General features: G+C 47.9%; 1 protein-coding gene across 1 annotated transcript in view; it reads left to right on the forward strand.

Annotated features, from left to right (window-relative positions):
• Nucleotides 1–3,507: 3,507 nt before the first annotated feature.
• The window catches only part of Pebp4 (phosphatidylethanolamine binding protein 4), a 217,918-nt gene continuing 204,436 nt past the window's right edge, over nt 3,508–16,989 (forward strand). The window contains exons 1-2 of the mRNA XM_047548895.1: nt 3,508–3,527; nt 3,753–3,832. Of these exons, the coding sequence (XP_047404851.1) occupies nt 3,523–3,527; nt 3,753–3,832 (85 nt within the window). The 5' untranslated portion in view covers nt 3,508–3,522. The remainder of the gene's footprint in view (nt 3,528–3,752; nt 3,833–16,989) is intronic.

Below are 16,989 nucleotides of genomic sequence, written 5' to 3' on the forward strand. Positions count from 1 at the left end.
CACTGTATGGTGAGGCACCAAGGAGCTTAAGTTTAATGATGAGGATGAGGAGGATGATATTAATTAACAATATTAATTTATTCAGTGTTTATTGCATGCCCAGTCTTGTGCTACTACTACCACCCTATTGAAACTTCAAAAATAATCCCGTAAGAAGAAAGTAGTATTATTATTATCCCCATTAGGCAGAGGAGGAAGTAGAAACTTCCAGGGGTGCCCAGTTTGCAAAGCAGGCGGCAGTGTGAATATTCCCACTAGGCAGCAGGTTCAAGAGACTTCCAAGGGGACCAACCGCACAGCCCCAGCCCCTTCCAGTCAAGCATATTTTTAATTCATATCAGAATAACTCTCTTTCTCTTACAAGAAAACTGAGGCCAAGAGCAGAAAACAACCCCTATGAAGTCAAAGAGCCACTTTGTAGTTGTGTGAGGCATGATTTTTATCTCTGGGCTTCAGTTTTCTCCATGACACGGAAGTGTCTCCTTGAAAGTCTCATTGGTCCCCCATTGTTGAAGTCCTGACAGTGTGACATTAGCATATTTCCTGCTATCAGGGAGAGTCCACAGGAAGTCAATGGCCAGAGGGGCACAGAGAGCAGAGAGGCAGGAATGGCTGACTGAGACTTGCCTCAGGACCTCCTCCAGGCCACACCACCCCAACACGTGGCCAGGACCATCCTTGCCCTCCAGGCTACCGAGAGTGTGGGAATGTCTTCCTACATCCAGGCAGGGACTTTCAGCTGAGTGTACACCTGACCAGCCCAGGAACTGACCTGCAAATGAGGAAATATGCCCTCCAGGCGGGGCAAGTAGGACAAGATATGGAATTCCTTCCCTCTGAGCCTGGAGCCAAGATAACTGTAAACATGGGCAGCTAGATCCTTAAATGGTCACTTCAGGGAGTACTTTTGGCAGCGCTTTTGGCAGCCTGACACTTGGGCAAGACCTGTGCCTTTCTCTACCTTTGCGCACACCTAGGGTGGCTCAATGTTCACTCAACCCCTTGTCTGAGTTATCCCTGCCTCGCTGGGACACTCACAGGTCCCCAAAAGCCTCAGTGGCAGCCCTGTTCCTTCTTAATGCCTGTGGTAAAGCGACATTAGTCTTGGGGTGAGGTGGAGGGCCTGGGTTACCCCAGAGGCCTTTTTTTCCCTAGTGCAGGCCTGAAAGCTCCTGTCAGGTGGGACTGTTACGGGGAACAAAATCCAGGGTTGGGGTGAGAGTGGAAGAGAATTAGGATCAGGGGTGCTGCTCAGTTTCTGTTTGGGTAAATAGATCTACTGCTGGAGCGTGGGCATCTCCCAGAACGGGAAGGGCCATTTACGCAGGGGACACTCAGCAGGAGGGGAAAGTGGGTATAGAATATCAGGAAGGCTGGGCACTAGCAGAGCAGCGGCTTCCCTGGTAACAAGTCAGACACAGGCAGGGGCCCCCCAGACAGGGAGGCGCAGAGATCAGTTGACCACATGCGCAAAGGCAGCTCCAACCTTGTAAGCGGTTCCTGCACCTCCTCCTGACCAGTGGTCCCGTTGATGGGTAAGAATTCAGTGTGCTGGTGTGTATGGGGTGGGGGGAGATATCATCTTCTTGGTCCTTCCACACCTCTCCTTCCATCCTGACCAGGTTCACACGAGGAAGTGGAACCCAAGCCTGCCCGGCACATGGCCACTGTAGACGCTGCCCCTTGAGGTTCCCTTGACGTCCTTAGCCCACCAGTCCCTGTCCTGCTTTCACACACCACCTTTTAGAAGAGAGACATCAGAGAACTTCAAGTAGTACTAAGCGCCCGAATGACGAGGGGGAAGAGGGGTAGAGCAGCCAGAGCCTGGAGAGTCCTCCCTTCCCCGGGGACAGAGTAACAACCCAGGCTAGAGAGTTACCTACCATCTGCCCCCCGGGGTCCAGCTGTCTGCGACACTCTTTCCTGTTCCAAGACAGACAGTGTCCTGGGCCAGGTCAGTGGGAGGGGATGTGTGAGGAAATGGCAGGCAGGTTTTAAGGCTGGATCCAGAGCCCAGCCCGTGGGGACAGGTGAGAGCACGGCTTACTATACCCAGGGTGTGACTGGGAGGCTGAGGCTGGTCTTCTAGTCATTCCCCTCCCCTTCTCCAGGACCTAAGAGAATCCAGAAACAAGCCAGCTGCCGGTCCCTTCTTTGGCCAGGTGCGCCTCTGGGAGCCCTGTTTTGTTTGCCTTCAGGCTCCCATTCCGACTCTGGCCCTGGCCTGACCTCCTGGGTCCCTGTGACTCACATTGCTTTGGAATTTCACTGACTGGCCTTTCTGAAGCACATGGGGAGAGGCTGGCCTGGGGCCAGGGAACAGCGCTCTGTTTCAGCCCCACCGGCGATTAACTTTGGCTACCTGAGCTCGAGGCCATAGAAACTGGGGAGAGGGAAGGCAGAGCGGAGAAGCCAGGTGGGGGGTGGAAAGGCTTTGTTCCTGCTTTGCTCACCTGTGCACAGGTAGAAAACAGCAGCAGCAGGAAAGGGCAGGAGACACAGGAAGACTGAGTGGGCATAAAACCTAGACTGGGCCCTGTGCTTCTTAGACTGGATCTCTGGACTCAGTTTACCCTTTTGTGAGTCTTCAAGGTTTGAGGCCCCCAGATTTTTGAATGCCAGAAACGATCACCTCCTCCTCACCTGACAGTCCTGGCATGTCACTCCAAACAGCTCGAGCGCTGTCGGCACCCCTCTGACTTTTTCTTTCTAGTTTTTGTACTTGGATTGACCCCACAGGTGCTCTACTGCGGAGCCACACCCCCAGCCTTCTTCGTCCTTTATTTCGAGACAGGGTCTCGCCAAGTGAGTTGCCCAGGCTGACCTCGAACTTGTGATCCTCCTGCCCCCGCTTCCCGAGCAGAGGGGATCACAGGCGTGTGCCACCGCGCCCATTATTCCCCCGTTCTGAGAACTGAATGAGGGGTTGGCCCTGGTGGAATCGTGGAGAACAGAACGGAAGAAACAGTGCCCTAGGCTGGGTACAAGAAGACCCAGAGTCACCTTGAGATCGCCATCACCCTGGCCTGCCCCACAGCCACCTCGTCAGTGAGGTAAGACAGGCCTCAGCCCCATGGCGCTCACCTCCACTGGGCCTCTGATGTCCACTTGAGTGGCTGGCAGAGTCCCAGTTCTGGGGCCCCACCTCCACTCCTCTGGGAGGCGACTGATTCTCGGACTCCCTGCCCTACCTGGTCCCCTACCTCCCAACCTGCCCCTGCCCAGCCAGCATTTCTGTGGAGAAGAGGGCTATGTTCCAGCAAGGCTGGCCTGGGGGTTCAGTAGAGAGTGGGCCAGGGCCAGGGCACCCTGCGTGGATTCGAGAAACACTGCCCTCACCCCAGGGTCCAGCCCCTAGGGGAGCCTCTTGCCAGGTCAGGGGAGGTCTGCTCAATCCTCTTCTTGCTGCCGGGCAGCTCTGGCTGAGCCCAGCTCTAGAGAGGCCTGGCTTCAATCTCCATCACTTGGGAAGAGGAGAAGGAGTAAGAGGTGGGGATAAAGAAAAGAATCAGGGCCTCTGCTATGATGTGAGTATGAATATGATGATTCATTCTTAAATCCTCAACATGGCCATCTTGGGAGGTGGGACGTGGGGGAGGTGTTGGGGTCATGGGCTGAGCCTTCAGATGGATCAAAGGCGCCTCAAGGGAGTGAGCAGTTTTCTGCTCTCTACAAGAGCAGAGGTTGTTAAAAAAAGCCCTTGCTTTTTTTCTCTTCTGCACATGCCCACTTGCGCTTCCACTCTTCATCAGGAGTCAAAGCTGCTGGAGACCCTCACCAGAAGCTAAGCAGATGCGCCAGCCAGCTCTTGGGCTTCGCAGCCTCCAGAACTGTGAGCCAAAATAAACCTCCTTTCTTTATAAGTGACCCAGTTCCAGGTATTCTGTTCTAGCAACAGGAAATGGACCAAGATAATCTCTATACCCATACCAATGACTATAAGAGGGACTTTCCCTTCAAAAGTACCTTTAATAAGCAACAATATATCATGATCACATGGGTTTGAGAGTTTGGAATCGCAAGTCAGACTGGGCTCGCATGGAAGATGGTCCTCTTACAGATTTTGAAGATGCCTCCTGTCCTTGCATAGTCATTAACATTTTTTGTTTTTCTGGAGCTGAGGATTGAACCCAGGTCCTTGTGCACACTACACATAGAATCTACCACTGAGCTGTGTCCCTCAGTCCATCATTAATATTGTAAGTCATATAACATATGGTACATGAAGATGTTTTATGTATCTAAGTTATACAACATAATAAAGCTGAGTACGGTGGCATGTAATCCCAGCAATTTACGAGGCTGAGACAGAAGGATCCCAAGTTCCAGGCCAGCATGGGCAACTTAACGATACCCTGTCTCAAAATAAAACATAAAAAAGAAAAGGACTAGGGATACAGTTCGGTGGTAGAGCAACCCTGAATTCAATCCTGGAACTGCAAATTAGTAATAATAATAATAATACCCAATATTTGTGAAACCCTTAGTCAATATACTCCATAGTGGATGCTACATATATATAACTCCCATTTCTACCTCTGACTTCTCCAACAGAGGGAACCCTGATTCTGTATTTTGTAATTGTCATTTCTTTGATAATTCAAAATATTTTGTATCATATTGTGTGGGCACCCCAAATAGCATGCTGTTGCGGCTACTGCGTGTACAGCATCCTGTGGACTTGCTTTTTCCTCTCAGCTTGCCCTTACTAAGATGAGCACCTAGACATGCCCTTCATTTTCACAGCAGTAAAGTGTTCCAGGCCACAGCATGGAACTCTGCTGGCCAGCGTTTTGCCATTATGAAAGCTGCTTCTTTGAATGTTCTTTTGCTTGTCTTCAAGTTGACATGTTCAAGTAGTGCTCCTTGGGTCGAGGCCTGGAGCTGGAATTGCTGGGTTACAGAGTGCATGCGTGCTCAACTACACAGGATAATGCCAAGGCCTTTTCCCACGTGGTGATGACAGCGGCAGTTTACAAGAACTCCGGTTGCTCCGCGCTCTCACGTGGTGTTTCAGACATACCCTTTGGCCTCTCTGTTGGGTGCAGAATGACACCTCGGTTGTAAAGACTGTGGTTTTCTGATCACTAACAAGGTTGAGTGGGTGTTTTCAGACTTTTTTTTTTTTGGTACCAGGGATTGAACCCAGGGGCGCTTTACCACTGAGCCACATCTCCAGCCCCCCTTTTTTATATACATATATATTTTAGGGACAGGGTCTCACTGAGTTGCTTAGGGCCTCGCTAAGTTGCTGAAGCTGGCTTTGAACTCTCCATCCCTCAGCCTCCAGAGTCACTGGGATTACAGGCATGCGCCACCGCACCTGGCTGTTATCATACATTTTGGTACATTTGTGTTTCTTCTGCGAGATGCCCCTTCATGTCCTTTGGTCATTTTAGATGCTATCATTTTCTTATCCTTGGTGATTTGCAGGAGTTATGTGTATCCTCTAAAACTAACGTCTTATTATTATTATTATTTTAGTTAAATGTATGACAAATGTTTTCTCCAGGAATGTGACTTGTTTTATGATTTTATGGTGTCTTTTGATAAAATTCAATTGCTTTGTCGTTGAAGTTATCAAGTTTCCTTTTCATAGTAATATTTTTTTCTATCTTGATTAAGAAATTCTTCCTTATCTCAAAGTGATAAATATAGTTTTCTACATTTGTTTTATCAGACACGTCAAATCTTGCTTTTTACTTTTAGATCTTTATTCCATCCACAATTGGTTTTTAACAATTGAAAGGAGTTTTGTTTAGTCTTACCTGTTTTCCTTTTTAAGATTTTTCTTTTCTTTTCTTTTTCTTTTTAAAATTTTTTTGGTGGTGCTTACTGGGAATTGACAAATGGCCCCACAAGTGCTAGGCAAACACTCTACCACGGAGCTACATCCCCATCCCAATGGGGAAAATATTTTTTATTTTAAAAAATACTTTTCTGGGCTGGAAGTGTAGCTCAATGATAGAACACATGCTCACCATGTATGGGACTTGGGTTCAACCAAAATTGAAATAAAATATAAATAATAAATTAAAAAAATATGTTTGGCACTATGATTAACAAATGTTCATACATACAGAAAACTTGGAAAAATTGAAAAACACTAGTAACCACTAAAATTTTCATATGACACAGATAGTATTACAGTTATTTTTTATGGTACTTTTTTCTGATTCTACAAGTTCATAGTAGAACATTCAGAAGATGGAAAAGAAAAGGGGAAAAAATTGGGTGTTTCATGTCATCTGAAAGTTAAATGTTCCTCCCAGCATCCTCACTGATCAAGCAGGAGCAGAGCTCTGCACTGGTGAGAAGATTCCAGATCATGGCCATCAGCATAAAGACTGTAGTTACGTACTTGGTCAGGAAGAGAGTCCTGGCCATCCTCTGCAATAAATGTATCATGAGGGGCACCCTCCACAACCCAGTAAAATTCCAAACAGGCCTGCTTAAATTATAGGAAAAAGAAAATTATACTGTTCAAATATTAATGGAACCATCCAAAGTAGCTAAAATTGGTTATTTAAATGATAGAAAGGCATGCTTTTATTTCCTTTGCACAAAAAACAAAAACCAAAAAACAAACACCTTTTTTTTCCTGTAAGGTAGAAAATAAAAATATAGATCACCATTACCAAAACCAGGTATTTCCCCCACATTTTACTTATGCCTTACTATGGCTAACCTGTCAAACTCAAAGTTTTATCCTCCTCCCCTTTAGCTAAACCATTAGAACTCCATTTTGTTGGACTGGTATACAGGTAGTCTGCTCTCCTGCTGACTTGTGTGCAGGTCTCCCCACCACATCTAAACTGACATCTCGCAGTCCAGGTGTGGCCCCTGCCAGTGGATTGGCCTTTACACAGAAGCTAAAGTGGAACCTGTTAGGGAGTTCCATCTTGGTACATGGTCGGGTCTGAGTGTGTTCCTCCAAATTCATACATTGATATCATTTGCAATGTGGTGGTTATCTCAAAAGGCTAGGCTTGCCAGAGGTGACTGACTCATGAGAGCTCCACCCCATCCATGGGATTAACGCCCTTATGATAGAAGCCCAAGAGAGTCTGCCCCTTGTGCCATGTGGGACACGGCAAGAAGGTGCCACCTATGAGGAACAGGCCCTCATCAGACACCAAATCTGCTGGTGCCTTGATCTTGGACTTTGCAGCTTCCAGAACTGTAGTTAGTAAGTGACCCTGTCTAAGGGATTTCACGGCAGCCTGAATGGACTAAGGCAGAAAGCAAGAAAGGCTTGAGAACTCCCGGAGGGGAGTCCTGGGGCTGGGGGGTGCAGGGAGGAGTGGACAGGAGGCCGTGGCACCTGAGTGGAGAGTGGTACTGCCACGGGGCCTGGCCTGCAGCAGTGAGGCTGAGGTCGCTGCAGCTGGGGCTCAGCTGACCGGGCTCAGGGCCAAGCCAAGGCCCTGCATGCTCCTGAGACAGCTCTTGGCAAGAGCTTGCCAGCCTGGAGTGGCCTGTTGCTCATTCTGCAGCCCTGGAGGGCCACGGAGCTGCAGCAGAGGCAGGCAGGAGGAAGGGTAAGCAGACTCTACCTGCCTCTGTTCCTTTTCAGCCTTGACCCCCCACCAAAGCCCTCCAGAAGGAGCCTGCACTGGTCTCAACTAACTGCAAATTCCCTGCAGGGACCTGGCGGCTCATTCAAATGACTCTGATTGGCAAAAGACTCAGCTTTCAAAACCAGCCTAGTTGGAACAGTCTCCAGGGGCCTGCCCTAGTGAGAGCGAGTCTCTGGGCTCTGCAGAAGTAAAGAAGAGCGGGTGGGCCCGAGGGGACTCACTCTGGCTCAGTAGGGTCCCACACTGGGGCAAGCTAAAGGCAGCTCCCCCGGGGTTTCCTGAGCTCTCATTCTTTGAGAAAGTGACAAAATTCAACCCAAGATTGAAAATAGTTGTCACTGGAACCAGAGTGAAAGAGCCAGGGGTGGCCTCACCTCCAGTCAGTATTTACTGGACTAGCCGTAGCAGGCACGGTGCCAGCCAGCATTGACATGGGCTTCACAGCAGGAAATGAGATCGCAAGAAAGAAACATAATCCCACAAGCAGAGCTTCATGCACGCCAAAGTAGAATTCTGGAAAATACTTTTATAAATCTCAGTGAAAAATCAGTAGGAGGTTTTAAACTGGAAAAGTTGTGGACAAATTCTTTGCCTTTAATCTCTACAAACATAACATGTCACACAGGAAAGAAGGTAGCACAGAGCAAGTCAGTGTTTCCTTTTGATCAGTCATGGTGAAAAGAGAAAGTTAGGAAATTTGAGCAAACTGAAAAATATTGTTTTTGGGTCACCGCTCAGGGGCTGGGTGCAATTAATGTAATCCATCTGAAACACGGAGTTATAATTTGGGATTTCTAAAGTATTTGGGACACCACTCAAAGCTGGTAGATTAGACACCTTGGAATTTAGAACTCTCATTTTAAATATCCACAGTTTGTTTTTTAAAAAAACTTGGTATTGGACATTAGTTCAAAATTTCACTTTGAAGATAGCTAGGATAACAATCAAAATTGTCCTGATTAAATGAGCTGGCCCTTCTGTTTTTCAAAATGATTAAGGAATTTGATTAAATAAATTCTTTTTTCTCTCCACACTGGTAAGATAAATACACAAGTTGTTCACTGTTTGTCTTCATAAACATCTTAATGTGATAATTTGAGCATTTAAAATCTGAAGAATTTTAATTTACTAACACATTATTTTTAGCAAATAAAAATAGGCAAAGAACATGCAGATATAATTCAGTTAAAATGCAATAAGTGTGGACATATTTTTAAATGGTTTTTTTCTCAGTAACAAAAGACTGAAGATTAGATTAACTTAAACCTATTAAATCAGTAAGAACATGGGGTTTTTTGGTTGTTTTTCTCTTTCTGTTTTTGGTGGTATGGAAGATTGAACCCAGGGCCTCCTACATGCCAAGTAAGACTTTTCTTAAATGATAATACTCTGCGCCCTGCTTGGTAGGAACATAAATTAGTTTAACATATCTGGAAAACAGATGACATCTGAGGGTGCACTGAGAACCCCAGAGGTGGTATAAAGGCTTTCACTTTAACCATTTCATGAGCCAACTACTTCTTTTGCTTACTCTTAGGTGGACACAGATGACCTTTTTCTTCTGTTACTAAGGCTCTTGTCTGTTAATTCTCAGGCCCCAGAAACTGAACATAACAGGGTAGAGGAAGTTTTTTCCCTCCCCTTCATATATATAAAGAGCCTTTAAAAAATTCATATACTTTGATCCAAGAAAATTCTAACAACAAAATCTAAAGAAATAACCAGAATTCAGGAAAAGATTTACATATAGGATAGTCACAACACTAGTGATATTGGGGGGAAATGAAGAAGAGAGTAAACTGCCCTACTACAGGGAAAGCTTTAACTAAATGATGGCTGTTGGTAAGATGGCCTAGGGGTAGCCCTCCTGTGTGCTGGTGTGTGCTGGTGTGTATGCACACGTGCAGAGGAGGATTACTTACCAGTATGATCCCAACAATTAAAGAAAAATTCATACACGAGTAAAAGGCTAGAAATCCATTGCAAAATGTAAATAGTCATTATTTCTAGATGGTGAAAAATGGATCTTGAATTTTTCCTCTTTGTGTATTTTTTGATATTTTCAGATTTTTAGAATATATATGTAATAACTTTAGATCAATGGGGGAAGAGAAGCACAAAGCTGCTTATTAATTATTATTTACTGAAATAATAAACAAATTAGTTACTTTGGAAGGAAAGAAGGGAGGGGGAAAAATTGTCTGCCAGTCTTTCTTTCTATTGTAAAATGTCATGAAATCAATAAATTTAGGTGGATTTTTTCCATAAGGTACCAACAGTATTTTCATTGTTTTATTGCATCTCAAAGGTCAATGATAAAAGAAAAGGTAACATAAGCAAGGTAAAACACAAAGTTGCAACTTGATATGTTAAGTAACTTGGTTCATAAAAGACTTCAAGAGACACACACACAATCATGCCCTGCTTGATGATGGGCACGTCTGATTTCGTGGACTCACACACACCTAGATGGCACAGCCGACCTCAAGCCCAGGTGTACGGGAGACGTACATGGCACAGCCTACTGGTCCGACCACGACCAACCAGCTTACATCAAGCACAGGAGAAAATGGCAGTCAAGAGACATGGTGAGACCAGGGGACACTCTCCAATCACAATAAAAGGTGTAGTAAATACATAAACACAGTTGTTTATTATTGTCATCAAGTGTTACGTACTGTACATAACTGCATGTTAGTTTGTTCACACCAGCATCACAAACACACAAGCAATGTGTTGCTCTGTGGTTTTATGCTGGCTATGATGTCACTAGGAGAGAGAGATTTTCCTTTTCTTTCTTTCTTTTTTTTTATGCTGAAGATTGAACCCTGGGGCTCTTTACTATTGACCTATATCCCCAGCACCTTTTATTTGCTTAGGGCCTCACCAAGTTGCTGAGGCTGTAATCCTCCTCCCTGGACCTCCTGAGTCAGCTGGGATTACCAGCATGCAACACTGCGTTGCACAGGGATTTTTCAACTTCACTGTAATTCTAGGGGACCACTGTCGTATATGTGGTCTCTCTTTAACTGCAATGTTTTATTGTGTATGACTGTGTATATGTACATATACACATACTGTGGCACAATATGAGATAAAGGAAGTTATGCAGTGAATTGTTTATGGTACATAACTTTTAAATACACTTCAGTCAGGTGTGGTGGCATACACCTGTAATCCCAGAGACTCGAGAGTCTGAGGCAGAGGATCCCAAGTTCAAGGCCAGTTTAGCAACTCAGTGAGTTCCTAAGCAACTTAGCAAGACCCTGTCTCAAAATAAAGAAAAGAACTAAAAGGGCTGGGATGTGGCTCAGTGCTTAAGCATCTCTAGGTTCAACCCCGGGTATAAAAAGAAAAAAAAAAAAAAAAACTTTTCAAAGATAAGAAAACAACAGGAAATTAAGTAAGAACAATCTCCCATGATTTCAACATCAGAATGCCAATTATTTTCAGCTCTGTTCTCCCAAGCACAAGTACTTATTGCCTGGGGATCTGTCATTGAAGTACAATGTCCTGGGAGACAGCTGCTCTCAGACTGCGTGAATCCCTGGCTTGTCCTCAGCACACTGCCTGAGGCAGCCTCATAATTTTAGCCTAAAGAGAGGATCAGCTTGTATGGTGGCACAGGCCTAAAATCTCAGCAACTTGGGAGGCTGAGGTAGGTAGATTGCTTGTTCAAGTCTAGTCCCAGCAATTTAGTGAGATCTTAAGTAATTTAGTGAGAATATGACTCAAAACAAAAAAATAAAAATAAAAAGGACTGGGGATATGGCTCAGTGGGTAAGCACCCCTGCGTTCAAACCCCAGTACCAAAATAGAAGATTGGCATGCAGTGGCATATGCTTGTAATCTCAGCAACTTGAGGCTGAGACAGAAGGATTCCAAGTTTGAGGCCAGCCTCTGCAACTTAGTGAGACCCTGTCTCAAAAAAGATATAATTAGAACACCCCTGGGTTCAATTTCCAGTGCCAATAAGCAAGCAATTAAATAAATAAATAGGATCAAATGGTTTAGACCCCTGTCCTCCTCCCCTGATCCTGGTGGTCTTTGATAATCAATAATGGTGACTGGGGACCAGACAGGTGGGAAGGAGCCAACCAGCAGGAAAGACAGGCTGGAATTCAAGCCTTCTCCAGCTGGATGAGCCTCCTGAGCCCACCTCACCTATGCTTCAATAAGCTGGTACCACTTATCCCCTTATCCTCAGGGGATCCGTTCCAAGACTCCCAGTGAACAGATGCCTGAAACTGCAGATAACCCTGGACCCTGTGGATACTGTGTTTTTCCCTCTATATACATACACACCTATGATGAAGTTTCATTTATAGATTGCACATGGTAAGTGATAACAGCAACTTACAATAAAATAGAACAATTGTAACAACATACTCCAATTAAAGGTTGCACTTTGAGACCATTATTAATTAAAATAGAGGGTTAAAAAGTCCATCTGTTAAATAAGATGGCCACCAGGTGATTAGTGGGTAGGCAGACCCAAGATCTGAGGATATGTGTTCTGGGCAGTTCAGAGCAGCGCGATGTGGGATTTCATTGCACTACTTAGAACAGGGCACGATTTAAACCAAGAATTGTTTATTTCTGGAATTTTCCATTTAATATTTTTGGACTGTGGTTGACCCAGGATCATTGAGACCACAGGAAGCCAAACTGTGGATAAAGGGGACTACTTATTCTTCAAGCATCCCACATCCCCTGCGTGAGGCCCTTGGCCCCACCCCATCCCAGGCTGTGTCCCTGCTAGAAGCCTCTACCCATCTTCTCTCCAAACTCAGGTGTGCACCCTTTAAGGTCAAGCTCAAGTTCTCGTGCTTGTTATCTCCTCTCACTTCCACATTTGGCTCACTCCTCTCTGTCCCCTCTGTCACCTCAGTCACCAGCACTTACATCATAGGAAACCCACACCACACACCGATGCTCAGGGAGTTCCGCTCCACTTCCTGGGTGCTTCCAGCCAGCCCTGGTGAGAGGCAGGTGGTGACTTCGCAAACTCAACATCTCAAGGGGAGCCAGCAGTAAAACCTGCTTTGTCTTTTCTGGCAGCACCAAGGAATGTGACCTGAGCATACCCTCCCCTGGCTAGAGAAGTCCCAGCTCTGCTCTATTTTTTTGGCAGGGGTCGGGGGGGTGCCTGGGATTGAACTCAGGGCCACTCAACCACTGAGCCACATCCCCAGCCTTATTTTGTAGTTTATTTAGAGACAGGGTCTCACTGAGTTTCTTGGCACCTCGTCATTGCTGAGACTGGCTTTGAAGTCTCGATCTTCCTGCCTCAGCCTCCTGAGCCACTGGGATTCCAGGCGAGGGCCACCACACCCAGCTCAGTTCTGCTCTTTTTTTAAAGTAGAAATAGTGTGGGACAAATGGAAGGGCCTGATCAACAGCAGCAGCAGAGACTGGGGTGACTCCGGAGTCAAGGGCACATGCAGGCCTCCTGTTGGGATTTTTGGATGTGGCGCTCCGGCGGGACAACAGTTTTGGAGACATGGTTTGACTCTCAGGGGAGAAGGAGCTCCAGAGATGTAGGTTTTGGGGTCAACACACTGGGGGCAGACACTGGGACTCAGCAAAGGGATGGCTACCTCTAGAGGGACAACGGAAAGAGGCTCGAGGGCCAAAATCGAGGTGCCATTGAAGAGGGGCCTGGGGCCCTTGTATGAGAATCATTTATCTTGTTACTGTGTCCACAGGCCCTCACAGCAAGGGGGCTCTGAGCAGTACCTCTTGGTGCACCTACCTGGACCAGGTGGCTGCCAGCAGCCCTTTCTCGCCCCCTGCTGGTCATGTGGCTTAATTATGAACTCAGGAAAGGGGATTCCCAGGGGAGGGGCCCAATGGCTGATTAAAACTCAACTAACTGCATGTCACAGGCCTGGCCCTCAGTCTGGCCTGGCCTTATAGCTTCTCGTCCTCCAGGGGACCTAACCCTCTCCCTGACCTGTGCTGCTGTGACTGGGGTATTATCTTTTAGCAGGGCCTCGGGGGAGGAAGATTAGAATTGCAAAATGGGGTTAGTGAAAGGGAGGCCGCCCACACCTGGGCTTTCTGATGTCAGTTGAGGCTCTGGGGAGAGAGCCGTGGGCCACTAGAGTCTCAGCCCTGGAGCTCCAGAGCTTCATAACCCGACTTGTCTGGCCGCCTCACCCTTGACACTAAAAAAGGCACAAAGAGCCAGCAGGCCACCCTGCACCCGCACCTCGCCTCTGCCGTGTGACTGTGCTTAATATAGGTCAAATGAAAACAGCTCCCAAAATAGACCTTCTCTGAGAGGCAGCTGCGGTTGTGAAATGCTCACAGAAAGGGAAAAGGTGTGGGTGACGGGGGCCTAGTTCTCCTCAGGTGTTATGTAACCGGGACTTGGGAATTGGGGCCAAACATCTGCTGAAAGAAGCAAGTTGGCCCTTGCCCCTTCTGTGGCCTTCCCCTGTCTGCCCCCAACCCGGGACCGGGGAATCAGCCCAACCTTACATGGCAAGGAAGGAGCCGGCTCCCTTCTGGAGGCAAGGTCACCCCTCAGACATCACTCCGGGGAGCCTGTCATGCATGCCTAAGTGGTCACATGACTCCCACCAGCGCTGGCCGGGAGCCCCAGGAAGAGTCAGGTGACTCCCTGGACGGGTTGGTGCCTGGGGTGGGTTTCATCTGACCCCAGTGATGGGGCGTGGGAGGGGAGGAGAGAGGGGACAGGACCTCCTGCAGGAAGAGGCTGCTGCTCCTGTGGCAGGCGCAGGAAGCATCCGCGGAGGAGGGGCCGCCCCTGTGGCCCAGCGCTGCCCAGAGCCGCCTCTTCCTTGGACCTTTTCATCTTTGCCTCCCTCCCAGAACTCTCCTTCTTTCAGTGGCCATTTCATCAGGATTGCCACAGGTCAGGCCCCAGGCAGGGCCCTGCAGGCACAACGTGAAGGACACACACATCTCCTTGTCCTCCAGGATCTCAGAGTTTAGGAATCGGGAAGCCCAGGAAGCAGATAGGTGGAGCTCGGGGCAGCAAAGGCAAGGGAGGGCGAACACGGGGTGGGGTGGAGGCCCTGGTGCGTAGTTACAAGACCAAGACGAACTTACTGAAAGACCTGACTGAAGAAGTGACATAGGAGAACAGACAGGAAGGTAGAGAAGGAGCCAGCCAGGTTAGGGGCGGGGAGCAAGGGCTGTAGTTAGACCCGACCAAGAGAGAAACACACGCAAAGATGGAGAGCATGCCTCCACGAAAAGCTGCGACCATTTACAGAACAGGCAGATTCCAAAAGGCAGGTCGAGGGACCAGGCTGACAGGGTAAGCAGATGCCATGTCCCTAAGGACCTTGCAAAGAAGCATGTGCTTCAACCTGACAGCATTGGAGAACACTGAGGAGGGAGGTCTCAAAGCACAGGCAGCGAGATCAGGGCAGAAAAGCAAGTTGCCGCCCCTCCCCGCAAATCTGGGCCAGGGGTTGGCAATCTGTGCCTTCACAAGCCCCTCCAGGTGGTTCAGATGCATGCTCGTTTTGAGAACTACTGAGCAAAAGGCTTTGATGTAGGCGAAGGTGTGAGCTGCTTACAGAGACCTCTGCGGTTGCAGGGCAGAAAATGATTTGCAGGTGAGCAAGACTGGAAGCCAAGCAGGAAGAAGGGCGCCTCAGCAGCGCCTAACACCCAGGGGAGGGTGATGGGCCAGTGTCTGGGCTCAGGGTACTGGGCGGAGAGGGGCCATTGACATCAAGTACACAGAGGAAGAGCAGACTCACAGAAGGAGACGGAGCCGTTTGCACACATGGGTTCCAGTACAAGGTGCCTGAGAAAGAACCCAGGAGGCAGCTGGTCAAGCAGGGCAGGAGCTTAGATGGAGATGCATAGGTCACTGCCATAAAGCAGGTGGCTGAAGCAAACGAAGAGCTGAGGCTATCCTGTCAGGGAATAAGACGAAAAGCCAGCGAGAGAAACCTGAGGAACAGTGACGTTTAAAGACGGTCAGAGGAGGAAACTCCTGCACAGGAGAGGAAGGAATAGACAGGGAGGTGGAAGGAAAACCAGGAGGTATAGGGTCAGCCCAAGGAAGGCTCATGCTGAAGGGAGAGCCGTGGACAGTGTCACCCACCGCAGAAGGTACAGCAGGTGGGCAGAGAACCGGGTCCTTTGCACTGAGGTGTCAACAAACAAGGTGGTGTTGGCCTTGACCCAGGAAGGTGTGGAAGTCCACTCAGAGACAAGGAGACTGGGAGCAGAGGCTTCTCCTCCACAAGGTTGTCTGGGAAGGAAAGGAGAGAGAAGGAGCTGGAGCTGGTGGGATTGTGGGGGGCATGAGAGTATCTCCTGGTGGTTCCCCAGGAAACGGAGGCTGGGACAGCAACTCACACGCAAGCAGGAGATTTTGGAGGGAGCAGGGCAGGGGTGGGGAGGAACAATAGAGCCAAGGGAGTCGGGTGCGATGCAGGGAGAACAAGCTCTGTCACAATCAGGACAGGGACCGGTCTTCACACTAGGTATGGACCATGCCTTTCTGCTGCCTGTATTTTCTAGTGCTTTGACATCAGGGGGTCCTTGCTGATCCCCCAGGTCTAGCTAGAGGTAGCAGTGAGTCCTCTGTAAGCACAGCTTGCACATTCAAAGCATCCAATTCAAAGTCCATGGCTTCCAATCACCGCCTTTATTGGACTCAGGCCACTATTAACCTGCCCTAATCATCACAGAGTCAGGCCCCAGAGTAGGAGGGAGTCTTTCACCCCTAAAACCCTTTGAAATCATTCAAATTAAGCCGATTTACCCTGCTTTACCTTGGTTTCCAGTGGCGATCTTAACGAAGGCTCTCGCCTGACCCTCCGGCTTCTCCACGTGGTCTTGCATAGCATGGCTTCCAAACTTCATACTCTTTGTTTCTGAGAGTTGAACCCAGGACCTCATACCTACTGAGCAGGGATGCTACCATGAGCTACACTCCCTGATGCCTCCTGTCTCTAAGGATTACAAGTATAAAAAGTCTTTCATGACACTCATTTCTGTCTGTGTGTCTTACCACGCCAGATTAAAATAAATCCCAGCAGCTCTTAAAATATCCTACCATGGCTGGGTGCGGTGGCGCATGCCTGTAATCCCAGCTGCTCAGGAGGCTGAGGCAGGAGGATCGAAAGTTCAAAACCAGCCTCAGCAATTTAGCAAGGCCCTACCAACTTAGTGAGATTGTCTCAAAATCAAAAAAACTGGGGATCTGGCTCAGTGGTTAAGCAACCTTGGGTTCAATCCTGGTAACATACAAACAAATCAACCCTAAGTTATGGTTTAGATGTGGTGTCTCCCAAAAGTTCGAGTATGAGACAATGCAAGGTTTGGAGGAGAGATGATTGGGCTGTAACCTTAACCTAATCAGTGAATTAATCCCCTGATGGGATTGAGTGGTGACTGGAGGCAGGTGGGGTGT

Source organism: Sciurus carolinensis, chromosome 4, assembly GCF_902686445.1.
Source record: "Sciurus carolinensis chromosome 4, mSciCar1.2, whole genome shotgun sequence".
Lineage (NCBI taxonomy): Eukaryota > Metazoa > Chordata > Mammalia > Rodentia > Sciuridae > Sciurus > Sciurus carolinensis.